Genomic DNA, 16,712 nt, shown 5'->3' with positions numbered 1-16,712 from the left:
CACAGTAAGGATGACAAATCACCCTGCAATGTAAAGAGCCACAGTGGGAGCTGCAGCCAGATGCAGAAACTAAATCTCAAACGTTGCATTGGCACTAACCCGCTCCCCGACTTCTGTCTGGTCCCCCTGTGGAAGGATATCGATGTCAGGCTGGAGCGAGCAGGCCTCGACGACAGTTTTGTATCTGCAGGGAACAAACAGACACAGAATACAGATGAGAGGCGGCAGGTAATGTCAGACAGAAGGTCTCCATAACAAGTTCCATTCTAAGTTTATGGCACTAATGTCATATTTCAACTCATCCAAGTCATACTTAATTATATATCACCACCTATTCTGTATGCACAGCACGATCTGCAGAAAAGGAAAGAATTTCAGCGGGATATGATTCACCTGTAAAGATTCTTATGCAGGGAGGCTGATTAGACATCAGAGTCTGACAGAACGAAACTCTGAATTAAAATAATAACAGTCCTGTCATTTAAATGTCTCAGGATTTCTACATTCAGGAGACATTGTGTGCTCAGACACTTTGACTTCCAAAGTGTTGATTTGATTTCCAGAATTCTGTTGCTGCAGTATTCAAACACTGAATCTTATCAAATCCCAGTAGCTTGGTTTAGAACGACGCAGAGAGAGAAATTATCATCACGTCTTTGTTAGTCAGATGCTGAAAGCAGGAAACAGATAACATGATAACAGCAGGGGTGTCAAACACATTTCAGTCTAGGGGCTCGAATTTCATCTTGCATGGGCTGGACCTCTAAAATAGTCTGACAATACCCTTTACATTTACAATTTAAAGTTTTTCTTTGTTGTGGCACAGAGTATACGTGATGAAAATGTCGATAATTTCACCAAAAAAACAAACAATAACAATGGAAAATGGCTACAATCTCAAAATAAATCCAATATTAATGAAACCTTCTGGTAAAGTACAGTGACATGTCGGAAACAACGCCTGGGTTTTGTCTCCTACTCTTAAGGAATTTATTTTAAAGAGAAATCAATGTTTTCTTTGAAATTCTGACAGTTTGCTTGGTGGTTCGGCCGGATTAGAGCCTCATGTGGAAAAACCTGCAAATGTTGAAAACTTCATGAAAAGCCAATAATTTGATTGAGGAGGATGAAATTTATCGCTGTTTACAGTTTTGATTATTCATTTGTTTTTCAGATGTTCTATAGTCTCATCCTCATGCTGTCGTTCATCGTTGAAGCACTTTTAGTTACACTAACCTGCACGACCAACGTGCCAGCAAGAGCAGAGGGTCCATTCTATAAGAGCATCTCCGCAGAAACAAGACCCGGTGGTCCATTAGATGAAAAACAGTCCATTAGACCCAGCGGAGAGCGAGGCGGTGACTATAAATGCAGGCAACTGGCCTCTCAGAACCACCATTTGGCACAACAAGCGCAGAGTAACAGTCTGAATCCTGACTGCAAGTTGCTTGTTTATTTACAGACTAATTGTCTTCTTTGCCTTGACTCCATCTAGTTCATCAGAGTTGAGCTCATCTAATTACAACCGGGGCCTCAGGGAACCCAAGGTTGTTCAAGCCCATTTTTTATTTATTTTCTTTTGTCTTCACACTTCAGCCTGACAGCAGTTAGATCACCTTGTTATAAAGGAGGAAAGCTGCCAGGCGTATTTAAATGAGGTAATTCATTGCGATCAACAACGGTGACAGAAACGAGATCACGGGATGAAAGTCAATAATTAATGCCAGAAAAGGCAAATTAATGAAGAGGTCCACATCAACATTCATGGAAAATAAACAGGAAGGCATCATGTTTAGACATAAGATTCACAATATTTACATATATATATATATATTAAAAAAAGTGTCATTTAATATTAGACTATCAGGTTTATCAGTAAAACAGTCATACGACTCAGCTGCATATGAATCTTCCATAAAGTTTATAATTGTTCTTTTTTTCATTTTTTATTCATTCTTTAGAGAGATTTTCATGGTAATTTTAAGATTCTGTTCGACTCACAGACATTTAGTTTATGACATTTAAGTCAAGCAGAGTGGACTGAAAGGTCCTTTTTTCTTTTTTAAAAAATCTGCAGTATTTTATCCCCTTCTAAAAACAGCTCTTATTCATTATTAAGGGAATAAAAAGTCTATTAAAAGGCTTCTCTGTGTCACATTATGCCTTTTCCTCCATTAGCACTCTTCTCAGTTTGTCTGTCTGAATAATAAATGTGATGTATTTCAGGTGCAGGTGCCCCCTTGGCCTCCTTAATGGTACCAGCGTTTGAATAACTCGCCTCGGAGTGTCTCTTCAGGTTTGTCTGCTCGCTTGGTTTGTGTCTGCTCTATGAATATGAAACCATCAAGCCCAAGAAACAGCGAATTATAGCAGCCATTATAATTTATAAATAACCAGAAATTTTAATCTTTGTCTTTGTTTTAGTGCAACAAAGTTGTAGTTCACATTTAATGAGATATTATTTTCCAACACATGGCAAACCTGAAATTTGAATAAAAAAAATAAATAATTGTAATTTCAACAACATCATGCCTGCATCACAGCTTATAGATCACAGTGGATTTCTACTAAACTATTTGTATCTTCAAATGCATAAAACTTTGGGTCACATGTAGCTGGAACTGAAAAATGTAGTCAACTACTTGATATCATGATCAGAATAACTGGAAATTATCGTTAATGTAGACATATTTCTTCATCTGTGTGGCCATACGTTTGACACTCCTGCTGTAACGTCTCGTTTGAAAAATTGGGTCCCAAACACATAATATCACCAGACAATCGAACAAACGTTCAGCAAAGCCACGACTCAACTGAATAACAATCCCTCGCACACCTTACTCTCTCGGACACCCGACTAAAAGACAGCCCCCCAAACTTTAAAAATACCCCAACAATGCACACCCCCCCAAACTGTATTTATTATTTATTAAATATGGACAGACAGCGTGAAATATAACAGTGTGAAAATATCAACCCCCCTACCCCAACCCACCTGCCATTAAAATAAATAAATAAATAAATAAATAAATAAATGAATGAATGAATGGCTAAATAAAAAAACAAAAAATATATAAAAATAAATAAATAAATAAATAAATAAATAAATAAATAAATAAATAAATAAATAAATAAAATGAAATAAAATGAAATAAAATGAAATGAAATGAAATAAAATAAAATAAAATAAAAATAATAATCATCCAACTGCAACAATACTTCAAAAACCCGTGAGGTTAAAGACACAGACGGGGTGTTTTAAGGTAAGGGGATGAAGAAGTCTTGAAGCAGTGCAGAGATGTCATAGATCTCAGATGGAGCTCTATATTTAAAAACTCTGGGTCCAATTTCAAAATTCTAATTAGTAAAAAGATATCAAAGTATGTGAGATAGTTGAGGAGAAACATTTGAAGATGAAACTGATTAAATCTTAAGAGATGCCAAATGCATCATATTCATCGGTGCACTGGTTACCTGGATTTTATCATGGGCATCTCGAAGGTGATGTTCTCCACCAGGCTGGCGTTCAGCAGCCAGGGCTTCTGGGAAGCGTAGGCCACAGCGCCTCTCCTCCTACCGGACATTCACAACACATGCAGAGGCGTCAAACACACACAACAACCCTCACATTCAAATTCAACCAGCTAATGACTTTGGGGTTTTTTATTGACAGGTGTGAACTGTGAGCTGGCGTTGCGTTTGAGTGGCTCCAGTCCATCAAGAGTCACTTCAGGGATCATTAAAGGCTTGGATGTATTTGTGAAGTCAATACGCAGCCCAGGGGGTTAAGTGTGCAAGCAGATTGATTTTACCTGGTGAACTCGAGTTAACGGCTCAAACCGTGTCACTGCTGGTGACGGTGACGCGTCGCCATGGAGACCAGCCGGACTCACCTGATCTGTCCATCACCGGCTGCATCTCGCTCTCTGTCAGTGGGGCTGCGGCGCAAAACATCACACAGCACACGTCAGACACAGCTCAAGAGATCCAACCTGACAGAGGGAGTGCTGACTCCACCACACTCTTCTAATGATTAACAGAAAACAAACATTCACACAGACCCAGATACTTTTCCCTCACTATGGCAATCATGCCACTGCCCAGCAGCCCAACAAACAACTCCACCGCCCTCCTTGAGCACAGCTATCATTAGCCAGGATCGCACCCCCCCACCCCCTAAAAATAACACAAACATCCCGCCTCTCTCCAGTTACTCTTCCTGTAATTCGCCAATATGGAAATCAAGCCTGAAGCCGTTTGCATGCGGCTCAGAGGATCTTATTCCTCGGGCTGATATTAGTACGTCAACACGCGCTCTGTGGCTGTTTGCTTCTCCACGTCGGTATCCTGCCTATCTTGTGCATGTCTCTCTGTTTTGATTTGTTTTTGCAGAGGGAGGCCAACTAAAGTGGACAAGAACAAATTGATGTGTGAAGCACTAAACAAATGTAGAAATGGAAACGTATAAGAAAAATACAATTCAAAGGGTGAACAGATTCAGGAGTATTTTAGAAACGTTTGCCAGTGGATAGTCACTCAAATCAATTTAAATCAATGTGGTTTGCTTGATCAGACCCACTACTACTACTAAATCTTTTACAGGCTTATTTTTGATCAAACCGAGTTCAGCCTCAAAGGACAGGTGGAACTTTAATGTGAAAAATAGTTTAGTTAATCCGAATTCCAAATAAACTCAATGGTTACAGGGGGGTTGTATTAGACTGAATGTGGTAACAATAAATAAATCAGAGCATCATCTACTATTCATCATAATAGCTTGGTTCACTTGTTCACATCTAAATCATCTTGCATGTTTGTGTTCAGACGTTCTGCTGGATTTATAATGTGCAAATAAAAAGAACAGTGAAACACTGAATAGCAGTTGCACCATAGTTTTCCAATAACTGAGGATCACTTCTGGCAACAGTAACGTTCTTAGATCGACCACATAATATTTAAGATTCACATAACCTTTACATGTTATGTCATCTGATACCTCTACTTCACCACACAGTAAGAGGAATATGGAAATAAGGTCAATTCCTCTTGTTCTGCCATTGATCTAATGAATGTAGTGACCTGTAAAAATTAAGATTGTGAAATGTAATTCACTTATAGATTACAATTTACTGTTACAAATAAGGTTAAGAGGGTCGAGTTTACGTATGTTTTAAGTATGTATTTATAAAGAGGCGTGGGTATACTTGGACATAGATTATTTGTTTATATGTCATATAATGTTGATTTAATTATACAGATTACAACTAAGGGGTTTACATATACATATATATTTGTGTCTGTGTATATGTTTGTATCTATATGTATTTGTATGTACTGTATGGAAGTGTGTGTGTGTGTGTGTGTGTGTGTGTGTGTGTGTGTGTGTGTGTGTGTGTGTGTGTGTGTGTGTGTGTGTGTGTGTGTGTGTGTGTGTGTGTGTATAGACAGATGTCTGGTAGGAATTAATGATAAAAAATAAATATATATATATATATATATATATATATATATATATATATATAATAGTTAAATTACAGTAACATTATTTCTATTATGTGCAAAACAATAATCTGTTACTTTCTTTTTTTAACTTTCTTTTAGTTCAGCCTTTGTGTGGCCATTGTTATTAAAACATTTTTAACTCAAACATTTGCAAGAAGCAACAAAACAACATGACTAAATATAAATCCATAAAAAAAAAAGTTATATTTCTCTCCTTGCTGTGAATGCAGCAGGAAACATTTTGGTTTATTTTCACCACACAGTTTTCTGTGGATCCACACACCAGTGAAATATGTTATTTCATAGACCCACAGAGCACAGACATATCTCGTGAGTGACAGCAGATTTAGTATCTGACAAAATCAAAAACAAAAACATAATGTGGATGGAAAGTTACTGGGAATGCATGACATGTTAAATAAAGTGACACATAACAAGTAATAAACCACAGTAATTGAGTCAAATGGTTTTTTTCTTGTCAGAAATATGGTATAGCAGATCAGCTGCAAATATTTTTCATCTATTTGTCATTTTGAGTGCTCATATTAAAAAAAAAAAGTCACAATCAGATTTTGTTTGTGCTGTTAAGGTTTTTTAAGAGAGTTGCAGCACTTACCTTTCATCGCCTTCAGACTCCAAGATTGGTAGGCTGTTAAAAAAAACATTTACACGATCAGTTTCAAAGTTGAAATCGAATAATATTTCCCAGATTTTTTTTTTTTTCGGTAATTCAAAACGTACATGCAGTCATACTTCTTGACTAATTAGTGACTTTGTAGGTTCACACATTCACATATAGTGTCCTGACCCTCCAAATCATTTGGCTCTTTCTCATTGGTTATTTGTGACTTTAAACGCGCACTCAGGAAAAGGCTGCAGTGTATTTTTAGGTTTGACCAGTTGACACCTTGAGAAGGTGACTCTGATCTCATGGGAGGACGAGCAGAGAGCAGATCTTCACCGCAGCAGATTTAAACTGCAGCTGCTCGCAGGGAAAAGTAAGAAACTGTGACGTGTTTATAACACTCACACGTGTAGACGTGACCTACAAGACTGTTTAATGCAAATATAGGTGTCCAGCCTGAATGCCAACGATGATATGCAGTACACGAAGCACTCTTGATTTATTAAGGGGTTTATCATGTTTAATGTCTTAAAAATAAGTGAGGTCACTCAACTTTTATGTCTAATAATTGTACATGTTTATTAGATGTTAAGTGTAATATCTAGAAAAATATACGATTGAAAAGCAACACACACAATGGTAAGCTTGCACAGTGAGCAGCGGGAGAGAAAAAATGGCGGCAGGTCAGGCTGAAGAGAAAAATATAATTGGTCAAAAAAATAAAGAAATAGTGCACCAAGAGGGTTAGATTGAATAAAGCTTCATTAAAACAATGGACAAAGAAATCTCAAGGTTTATAATGGTAAATATGTGGGTCCCTCGAGAAAAAGATCAGTAGTATGGTGGTTCAGCTCAGGTTCAGATCAGAATAGATTTCAAGCTCAAACAAGATAGAAACAAAAAAACAAACAAACAAACAAATGTGTCTGAGGGATGGAAAACTGCTGCAGCAGAGGAACAACCTGCAGAACGAATGTCCAAAAGGCCATTTTAATTTCTCAGCTGTCAACTTGAGGTAAAACATTTATCTGAAAGCCACTTCAGCTAAAAACCTCATCAGGGACAAATGCCACTCGACTGAAGCCTGAACGGACGTCTGATAGTGTTTGTCCTCAGGCTGCTATAACAACACCGTGATTATCTGCAGCTTTCATGTCTGATTGAACTTGAAATTTCCCCTTCAGGTCCGTCAGTGTCGACTGACTCAAGGTTACGTCTGAGGATTTTCATCAGGCCTCATCTTCAAATCCTGATGATGAAGAATGCGGCTGAGCCTATGGTAATAGTTGTTTCACCGGCCCGCCCCTTGAATCAATAATTAAGAATCAAGCCACAGACGATACACTTCATCGATCCTTTGGAGCAGAGAGCTCGATCCATGCTGCCGTTTAATGCAAAGGGGTCGCTTGGCTGATGTGTCACACGGCCTCAGCTCGCTGCCGGTTCTTCAGACACTCTGGATTTTAACTGAGCAGGAGATATCTGACCTGCAACACTTTGCTGAGGTCAGGATACAAATAGTCCTTCACTGTCGGGACGGAGAAATCTCAGACGTGTCCCTCTCTGTGCCATATTTGGGGGCAGGAGCACAGAGAGCAAAGCCGGGGGGGGGGGAAACGGCAGGTTTAGATTAAAAAAAAAAAATCAACAAACACAGAGATCAGAGGCTCATGCTCTGTTTACGCCATGTTCCAAGTGAAAATTGCTGATATTTTTTTTTTTCTTAACAGGAAAGTTCCACGTTATTGTCGTTCTCAACCATGTCAGAAACACTGAAAATTGTGTAGTTTCACGTTGGGCCACTAGTGGGTGCTGCTGTCTGTTTTCTGTAATGAAACTACAAACACGTGCACCAATGACACGTGATAATCAAAAACAATGGTGAGGCATTTGAATGGACAGCTGCGACCAAGTTGTGTTCCACTTTTTACTGCGTGCGCAGAGCGCATGCACGGCAGCAGTGTTTCCACGGTTTATGTGAAGAGCCACCAAAAGTTGCATTGAAAGTGGCTCCGAGCACCGTTGTTGTGTAAAGCTGGACTATCGTCGACAGCTCACTCTGGATCACCACTCATCGGCTAACAAACCATATGATATTTCTCACAAGATTGTTTGGTCACACTCGTGATTAGTTTCGCTTTCTCCTCCTGCCAGGCACGTAACTTTTGGCTTCACGGTTGTGGGTCCAGGAGCTGCTGAGAATTAATTTGGGGGAATCAATCCTGAAAAGTTCACCCTTCCTCTCACAAACCACTGCTAATCCATGTTAATGCAGCTGTACACATAACAAAAATAACAAATAATAACTCAGCTGAAAGTCTGTTCACCAACTTGAGGAGGGCAAAGTCGAAATGACAGCTGCTTAGTCACACTTGGATATACGATATGTGAGAGACTCTGGTGCCCGGCGGGGTATCAGAAGCGTTGCCAGCGAGATACCGCAGTGTGTGAGTGTGTGGTGGCCAGCGGACAATGTGATAATCGAGCAGGGGAGTCGAATCTGTTGACAAATGGAGACCGATAGCGGTGCTATCCTGGGGAGGCGACGAGATATCGTGATGCAGGAAATAGAGGCTAATGACTCCCAGAATGCATCTGGCAGGACGTGAAGGTTCAGCTGCGTTCAGCTACATGTGTCCTGCTGTTTGTTCTCCACCCGCCGGGTTTGGCTCTGCAGAAGGTAGAAATAGACGTTTTGGGAAACTGATTCAACCAGACGTCCCAGCCGGTGATGCGACTCTTCATTGCAATGGACAACTGGGTCACTTTCTAATCTGAAATCCGTCACTGCAGAGAAATTCAGTGGAAGCAACCTATCATGGAAGGTGTTAAAAAGCTGAGGCGGCTGGTCAATGGAATTCTAAAATACTTTGAAAGATGAATTGATGTGTTGTTTGAAAATATACCTGATATAACTTTTGTTTTCTCTAAACTCAAGTAAATCAGCCCCAAAACACATTAATTTTCTAAAAGGGACTAATGAAGCTTCTGCTTGTATTTGTTTACAAACATATTCATAAAAGTCATCTTTAAAAGAGCTCTCTATGCACGAGCTGTTTAAAAGAACTATAATGTTTCACCACTAGGGGGCCTCTCTCTATCTAAAAAAAAAAAAAAAGGGCAGGATTGTTGTAATGTGGTTTATAAATGCACTTACTTAAATGAAGTTAACGTTGACTGAAATCGAATAATAGTGAAGAGCACCACTTAAGAAATTTATCAGCAGCCGCCACTGTTAAAAAGGAAATAACGTGCAGAAATGACACCATAAATGATCTCTTAACCTGCTGAAATAAGGCTGATCTAATGTCAGGCGAAGACATCAGACAGTATCTTACTGTTAATTTGATCTGTTCATGGATTCAAGTTACTGAAAATGAATCATCAGATTACGAATTACCTGAGAATAGTTAGATTAGGTTACTAGTTACTGAGGTTACCGTGAGGGCAAAACAAGAAAACAGCCGAGATAAACTGCCGACAGGCAGCAGCTCCTCCTGTAGACGTGACCTGGCCGCTATCGAAAGACGCTGATTCATAACAGATACGATGGAAATGCAGCTCATAATCATGCATCCTTTATGTTTGCTGTTTTAAAATGTTTTTTGTTTTGTTTGCTGTGGACAGCAGCTACTATGCTAAAGCTACATCTTGTTTGTTAATGTCGAGGTTCGTCAAGAGTGTGGATTTGATGGAAGAGCTTTCCTGCTCACCGCAGTTCGAAACACACGTGTGAGTTATTATAAGTGTCGATATCTGAAAAGTGGAGCGGTTGATGTCTGAATTCAGTCTTATAACACAACAAATTCTCCTCGTGTAAAAACAGCAGTTGTCTAAAGTGATTATTAGGAGTTCGGGTTTTTGTGAAAAATCAGTCCTCAAGTGAGACTTACCAACACTTAATTAAGCATTTCTTATAAGTGACTGTAATTATTGGGCTGAGAAGAGGAAGCACCTGAGCAGAAGGGAACGTTGAAATGAGATGTTGATGCTGCAAAAACAAAAACTAACTGGCTCCTCGCCTGCTGCCGAAGCAACCTGGCTGGTTCTCATACCTGGAATGCACCAAGCGCACATTCAATACATGACTTTATTAAGGGAGCGTTGTCTCCTGTTCTGCTCATTAGATCTGATCGAATCAGGCACAAGAGATATATAATCACCGTTATTAATATGACAAATACACATCTGCATCATTCTTTAAAGCAGCGATAAACCAAAGCGACGGCTCGTATTGCAGATATTGTTTCCGCCGCCGCCGCCAGTGTCTGTATCAGTATTGGATCAACTCAGAACGTCACATTAATGACTTCAGTCGATCGAACCGTAAATCTATTGCAGGAGGATCAAACACATCTTATTCCAGGGGTCAGGGGTACAGTTTTATGTTGGGTGGGATGGAGCAGTAAAATAATGCCATAATAACCTTTAAATTCAAGTCTTTCTTAGTTGTGGAACAAAAAATACGAGATGGAAATGATATTTTCTCAAAACTGAACAATTACTACGGACAATGACTACAATTCCAACATAAAGTCAATTTTAATGAAAGTTTCTGGTGATAAAAGATCCAGAAATCAAAGACATCCGACGCAGATTTCAGCAGATCCTGCAACAAACAGCATACGGTGAGAATAATAACCTGTTCCAGATGACCGATCCTGACACCCTCTGCATCTCTCCCAGTGCCGCCAGCAGCAGAGACGACTTCCCACAACCCACCTGGCCCACGATCATGGTCAGCTTACCTGAGGGGTTTGAAGATGGGAGAGTCACGCCGGGAGGGAATGATTACAAGACTGCGTCGACAGAGAGGAGCAACACGACTGCTTTCTGCTCACCAAAAGGAATCTTGATATCCACGTTGGCAAGTGTTGCTGGTCCGTCAGTCCAGGTGAAATATCCACAAGTTATCTGAGAAAAGGGGAGAATAAGGCCTCAAACTATTAGAGTAGACTTCAAATGTATTCACTTTGTGTATGGAATAAAGCTTTTCTTGTGCTTTTCCTTAACTTAAAGGATATTTTTGAATAATACAAAGTGAATTTAATCCCATATGGAGTGACCATATTTGGTAACTTCCTTATTTCTTCTTAACAGACAATGACGATTTTAATTGACAATTTAATGACAATTACAGCAGGGATGAGAAACATGCACTGCTTGCATGTGAATTTTGAGAATTTGTGTAAACGATAACAAAGACTTCTGCTTTAGTTTTCTCATATATTAGTAGAAATGCTGATGTTTCCATGTCCCTCGACAAGGAAAAAAAAAGAAAAGTGATAGTCCTGCGTATCGCTCGGCTTTCTTGGTGACATCACCCTCAATGAAAAACTGAAAAAATTGAAAATCACTAAAAGTGGTTGACTGTATTGATCTATGCCCGATATGGTGTAAATATTTTACATGTGGCATTCTAATGAATAAGGCAAATATTTAACATTTTTGGTGATCGTTTCTTGATATTGGCGAAATATCCCACAAAAATAGGCTCAATATACAGAAAAGTGAACAAAAATTGCTCATTTCTACTGATATATTAGTAACTAAAGCACCTCGGGCAACAAATGGATTTCACTCAAAAACTTCCTTGAGATATACTGAAAATGAATGCACCATTGTTGGGAGCAATGTTTGTCCATGAGGATATGTTGATTGGAATTTTTCAACCTTACCCCCTAATTATGGTTTTTAATCAAATATCAGCTTTTTCCAGCATATTTCATCATAATAGCTTTTTACAAAGATCCCGTGAGAAATACAGCTTATAAAAGGTTTTAAGGGGGAAAAAATACACACAAAAGTTGAATTATTTAGTTTTTGTTTAGTCTAAATGACTGACTGGTGAAGGGTTAATTGAGAGGAGAATACACGGGGCCACATCTGGTAACTTTTTCTACATTTGAATAAAATTTACCAAAATAAATGTGACACAACTCTTTAACAAATCAGTGCATGAGCTGCAGAGGGAATTAAAACAGGCACATCAGAACAATCAGCCAAGTATAAAATATTGTGCACAACGTGCCAACTCTGCTGCGATGACGACTCTTCGGGCCAATTAGTTCAGCATTAACACTGGTGCAGGAGCAATAAGAATATCAAATATAAAGATCCAGAAATAGCCCCAGTCCCAGGGAGCATCATTTAAACACCTGAAGAAGTGAACTTATGAAAGACTTCATCCAATTTTGGCACAAATATAGAAGCAGCACATGGAAACTCGTGTCTGATGGAAAGACCATTCTTATCACGGCACTGTTTGTCTCGCAAACGAATCACCGATAAGCGACAAGGAACCTCGAATGGAAACTTCTCTAACAGGATCACTGAGGATTCCTTTAGACTTCTGACCTTTAACAAAACGCTGATATGTCGTTCTAAATTTGCCACATCACAGATAACGTTTGGATCGAACTCGGGGAATTCTGTTTCTTGTTACCGACAAAAACGAATTCTGGTCCACGGCTGACTGGCTGGAGACGTCCGCTCTGTTCCAGCTGCTTTCATTAGGATTTACAGCCTCAACGTACAAATATACTAAACTGTATGAACACGGTAACAACGAAGGTTTGGTCTCTGGGAAAGTCTCATGTTTCAAAGAAAATGATGATTTAGCAAGAGAGGATTTGCAGCTCAGAGCATCGTCTCGTCATTTACATGTCAATAATTCATGTTTACGTTGTTTATGTGTTTGAGTTGTATGTTTTCCTTGTTTGCACTGAGATGATTTACCAATGGGTGACATGTAGAATAAAGAAATCATGATTTTATTTTCGCTTATATTATTATTTTTATACATTCATGATCCAGTTTAGTATATTTTTACATTATGGCTGTAAAGGCTGATAAAAGTCACTCTTGTGGGTTTAAGGCTGAAGGACGAAGCACTCACTACTCTTTTTTCTTTTACCTTGATACAGATGTCTTGGTCCACCTCTTGGGAGGGTCCATCACTTTCATGGTCTCCCTGGGAGCCGTAGTTGTTCCAGTCGTCCCTCGGAGGGCGCTTCCGGTTCACTACTTTCAGGGGCTGGGAGTGTCGGGAGGAGGAGGAGGAGGAGGATGAGGATGAAGGGGCAGGTTTAGAGGACGACTACGGTAGGATTGTGTTAAAACAGGGAAAACAGGGACGACGGTGACGTTAAAGAGAAGACGGTGAAAGGGAAGAAAGCGGCGATGATATCCGAAGCTGTGACTCAATCATACAGCCAATGAAACGAGACAAGCGTGCACGAACTCACCACGGCCTGGTATTTGTTCTGGTTGTGGTTGCTGGAGCCGGAGGTCAGCGTGGCTCGGGGCTCCTGCTCCTCTCCAATCTCGTCGCTGGAGAAAAACTCGCTCAGCTTCTGGACACTGCAGATCGAACCGATGACAAAAGGAAAAGTCTTCATCCTCAATACTGGATTGCTTGGAGCCGATCTCGGCTCACTCTGAAGCTCCGGCAGGAACATCCTGAGCCCAGAACCTAAAAACTTTTCAATATTACATCAATATTACATCATAAAGCGAGTCAAAGATTTATTGATTGGACTTGACCTGCTTCAATTTGAATAACACTGAAAGAATGAGAACATTTTATACTTTTTTGTTGTTGTTGTTGTTGTTTTTAACATATATCTGTATAGTATTTATGGTACTTATGTATGATTGCTGTTGCCCAAGTCATTTGTAGTCTTTTCTTCTCTATAATCTATTTCTCCAATCATCAGTACAAAATACTGTATAAGCATTAAATATATTAAGATCACATTTAAATTCTTGTTAAATCTTTTTACAATATTGGCCAGTTATTACATTTCTGATTTTAATTACATTATATTTTATAACATTTTGGCTCATTGTTACATACCGGGCTCCAACAGGCCCTAAAGACGAAAATAGATTTTATCCTTCAGTAAAAACTCAATATAACTCCTGATGCTCACAAGTTTTTAGTCCACAAGGTTAATTAATCTATTATTTATTAACCTACCTTACAATTTTAGACATTTTATATATTTCTTAACTGAAGTCTCTTTGTTGTATGATGACAATGAAAAATCCATCCATCCATCCATCCATCCACCCACCCACCCATCCATCCATCCATCCACCCATCCATCCATCCATCCATCCATCCATCCATCCATCCATCCATATAATCGCTCATTTCCTGTTACAGTCACTGTCTCAGACTGGAAAATCTATTTAACACGCTTCACAGCGAATGAGCTTCATCAGTTTCATTCTTTATCGTATCTCTGAATCATCACGTTTATCTTTAATCTGCCCTCCTAAATGCCTCCCCTCGCCGATTATCTGCTTCTTCAATCTAATAACTGCGTCTTTGCAAAAAAAATAAGAAGAAAAAAAGACCGGAAACTGGTTCAAACCAGCTCAAATTCCTTCCAGTTCATCCGTCCATGAATGTCATGTGAGATACATGAGGGAAGTACAGAAACATGCAGCAGCAAAGCCCGTGGTAAAGGAACTACACTACAACACCTGCAGAATTATGGAAGCCGTATCTTTGCACAGTGACTTTGTATTAATAGCTCAGGCTGCATGTCTCAGTATCATCAAATCCTTCTCTTCTCCTGAAAACAAACAAACAAAAAAACTAACTGCCAGAGGTGTTTCAGAGAACACAACCCGGAAATAGATATCTGGAGGATCACATGCACCTTCCATATCAATGTTTATTTAAAAGAAAAATAACAATAAAGTGTTCAAGCGCTGCTTGAACAGCACCTTAATGCCCGTATTCAGTTAATCTGTTCACTCAGTGGACACAGTTAATGTAGGAGTAACCAGAAGACAGAAAATCTATTTTGGTTATTTAGTATTTTTAAAAACATATTTAAATGTGTGCACAAATACATGATTCTAACACAGTTCATGCATCATGTGCCCACATCCTTAAAGCGATAGTAGCTATATATAACCTCTCTCATACCAGACATGCAAACGAACTGCCGGAAAGAGGAGTCGGAAGAAGTAATGCTTACCTGAGCTTTTTCATTTTTTCTATATCTCAGTTACTGTTTAATATGTTTTTAATTCTGACTGAAGCCACTTTACCTGCAAAACATTATTTTAATGCAACTGAATGAACCAGAGCTAGATAGATAGATAGATAGATAGATAGATAGATAGATAGATAGATAGATAGATAGATAGATAGATAGATAGATAGATAGATAGATAGATAGATAGATAGATAGATAGATAGATAGATAGATAGATAGATAGATAGATAGATAGATAGATAGATAGATAGATAGATAGATAGATAGATGAGAGGGAAGGCTTCAACAATATCAACAAAATCAGATCTAATAACACGACTCTTCTCTCCGCTGCAGGAAAATATCAGGGGCTTCATTTAGAATTGATTCTCGATCGTGTCCGCGGATTCATTTAACTCTCTATCTGCTTTCTGAACCGATAAAATTTGCACTTCCTGATCTGATTTGGCCGCTCACCTGACGAGAGCCTTGACGGTGGATCGCACCACGCTGGATAGGAGGAAGAGCGGCGTGACCAGGATGTGAAAGAGGGACAGAGAGGCGAAGGCCACGGCCGGGGACAGATCGGCGTCCTCGGAGATGTGGACATGAACCACAAACGTCTGCAAGTTCAGAAAAAATTATATATATATATATATATATATATATATATATATATATATATATATATGATTTATAACAGCTGAAACTCCTTCAAGGTTAAATGAAACATAAAAACATTTTTAAAAGAAAGCAGCATTCAAAGTTTAAAGTTTGAGTAAAATCAAATCAAACATGAATCACGTTTCTACGTTTCTCCTTCTTGCTCTATGGTGTCGGTCTTGACCGTCCCATGTGGCACCAAGTCAAAGTCTGTGGCCCTGAAAGATTTCTATAAATACTGACAGATTTATTGTGGCGCTGTCAGAAAGTCACTGCGAAATGTCAGCGGACAGCCACAAAGTCTCCGGTCCGTCCTTCACACCAGGGAAAAGACGCACTCAGGAGAGAAGCCCGATGCATATAAAACGTGTGACGGACGGACGGACTTACCGTCAACACAGCTGCGATGGGGATAGCGGCGTTCATGAAAACTGGAAGCAGAGAAGAAAAGCACTTCAGCACGGGAAAGCTTTTGGTGGAGCGATAACTCAAAAATAACAAACTCCTTTTGATGTTGCGCAATTTAACACATTTAAAATCACATCTATTTAAAATCACATTAACTTCTCTGAGGCTGAAGCTTCACGAGGTACAAGAGCATAATGTCACCACGATCTTTTAGAGGGATTCTTTTCAAAAACACGTACATATGAATGTTTTTTCCTTTTTGAAAACTTCCAGAGAGTTTGTCAGTTGTCATTATTGTATCCCTTTTATTAATTTTTGATAATTGATTGTGCAACGTGGAGATAATGTGATTCATGTGGGATGAATGCAATGTTGTCTTCTCTCGTCTCGTCTTCTCTCGTCTCTTCTCTTCTCATCTTGTCTTGTCTCATCTTCTCTTGTATTGTCTCGTCTCGTCTTCTCTCATCTCAGATTCTCTCGTCTCGTCTCGTCTCGTCTCGTCTCGTCTCGTCTCGTCT

General features: G+C 39.2%; 1 protein-coding gene across 1 annotated transcript in view; it reads right to left on the bottom strand.

Moving 5' to 3' along the window:
* abcc8 (ATP-binding cassette, sub-family C (CFTR/MRP), member 8) overlaps positions 1-16,712 on the bottom strand; it is a 56,949-nt gene that overhangs the window by 17,308 nt on the left and 22,929 nt on the right. The window contains exons 11-20 of the mRNA XM_080475987.1: positions 16,177-16,217; positions 15,601-15,746; positions 13,375-13,489; positions 13,044-13,226; positions 10,969-11,041; positions 10,770-10,875; positions 6,119-6,151; positions 3,894-3,938; positions 3,475-3,573; positions 100-184 (exon numbers count right to left, since the gene is read on the bottom strand). Coding sequence (XP_080332113.1) covers positions 100-184; positions 3,475-3,573; positions 3,894-3,938; positions 6,119-6,151; positions 10,770-10,875; positions 10,969-11,041; positions 13,044-13,226; positions 13,375-13,489; positions 15,601-15,746; positions 16,177-16,217 — 926 coding nt within the window. The remainder of the gene's footprint in view (positions 1-99; positions 185-3,474; positions 3,574-3,893; positions 3,939-6,118; positions 6,152-10,769; positions 10,876-10,968; positions 11,042-13,043; positions 13,227-13,374; positions 13,490-15,600; positions 15,747-16,176; positions 16,218-16,712) is intronic.

This window comes from Lipophrys pholis (assembly GCF_963383615.2).
Source record: "Lipophrys pholis genome assembly, chromosome: 11".
NCBI classification, from domain to species: domain Eukaryota; kingdom Metazoa; phylum Chordata; class Actinopteri; order Blenniiformes; family Blenniidae; genus Lipophrys; species Lipophrys pholis.
The sequence above is the reverse complement of the archived record's forward strand: the minus strand, read 5'-3'. Positions and strand labels throughout refer to the sequence as shown.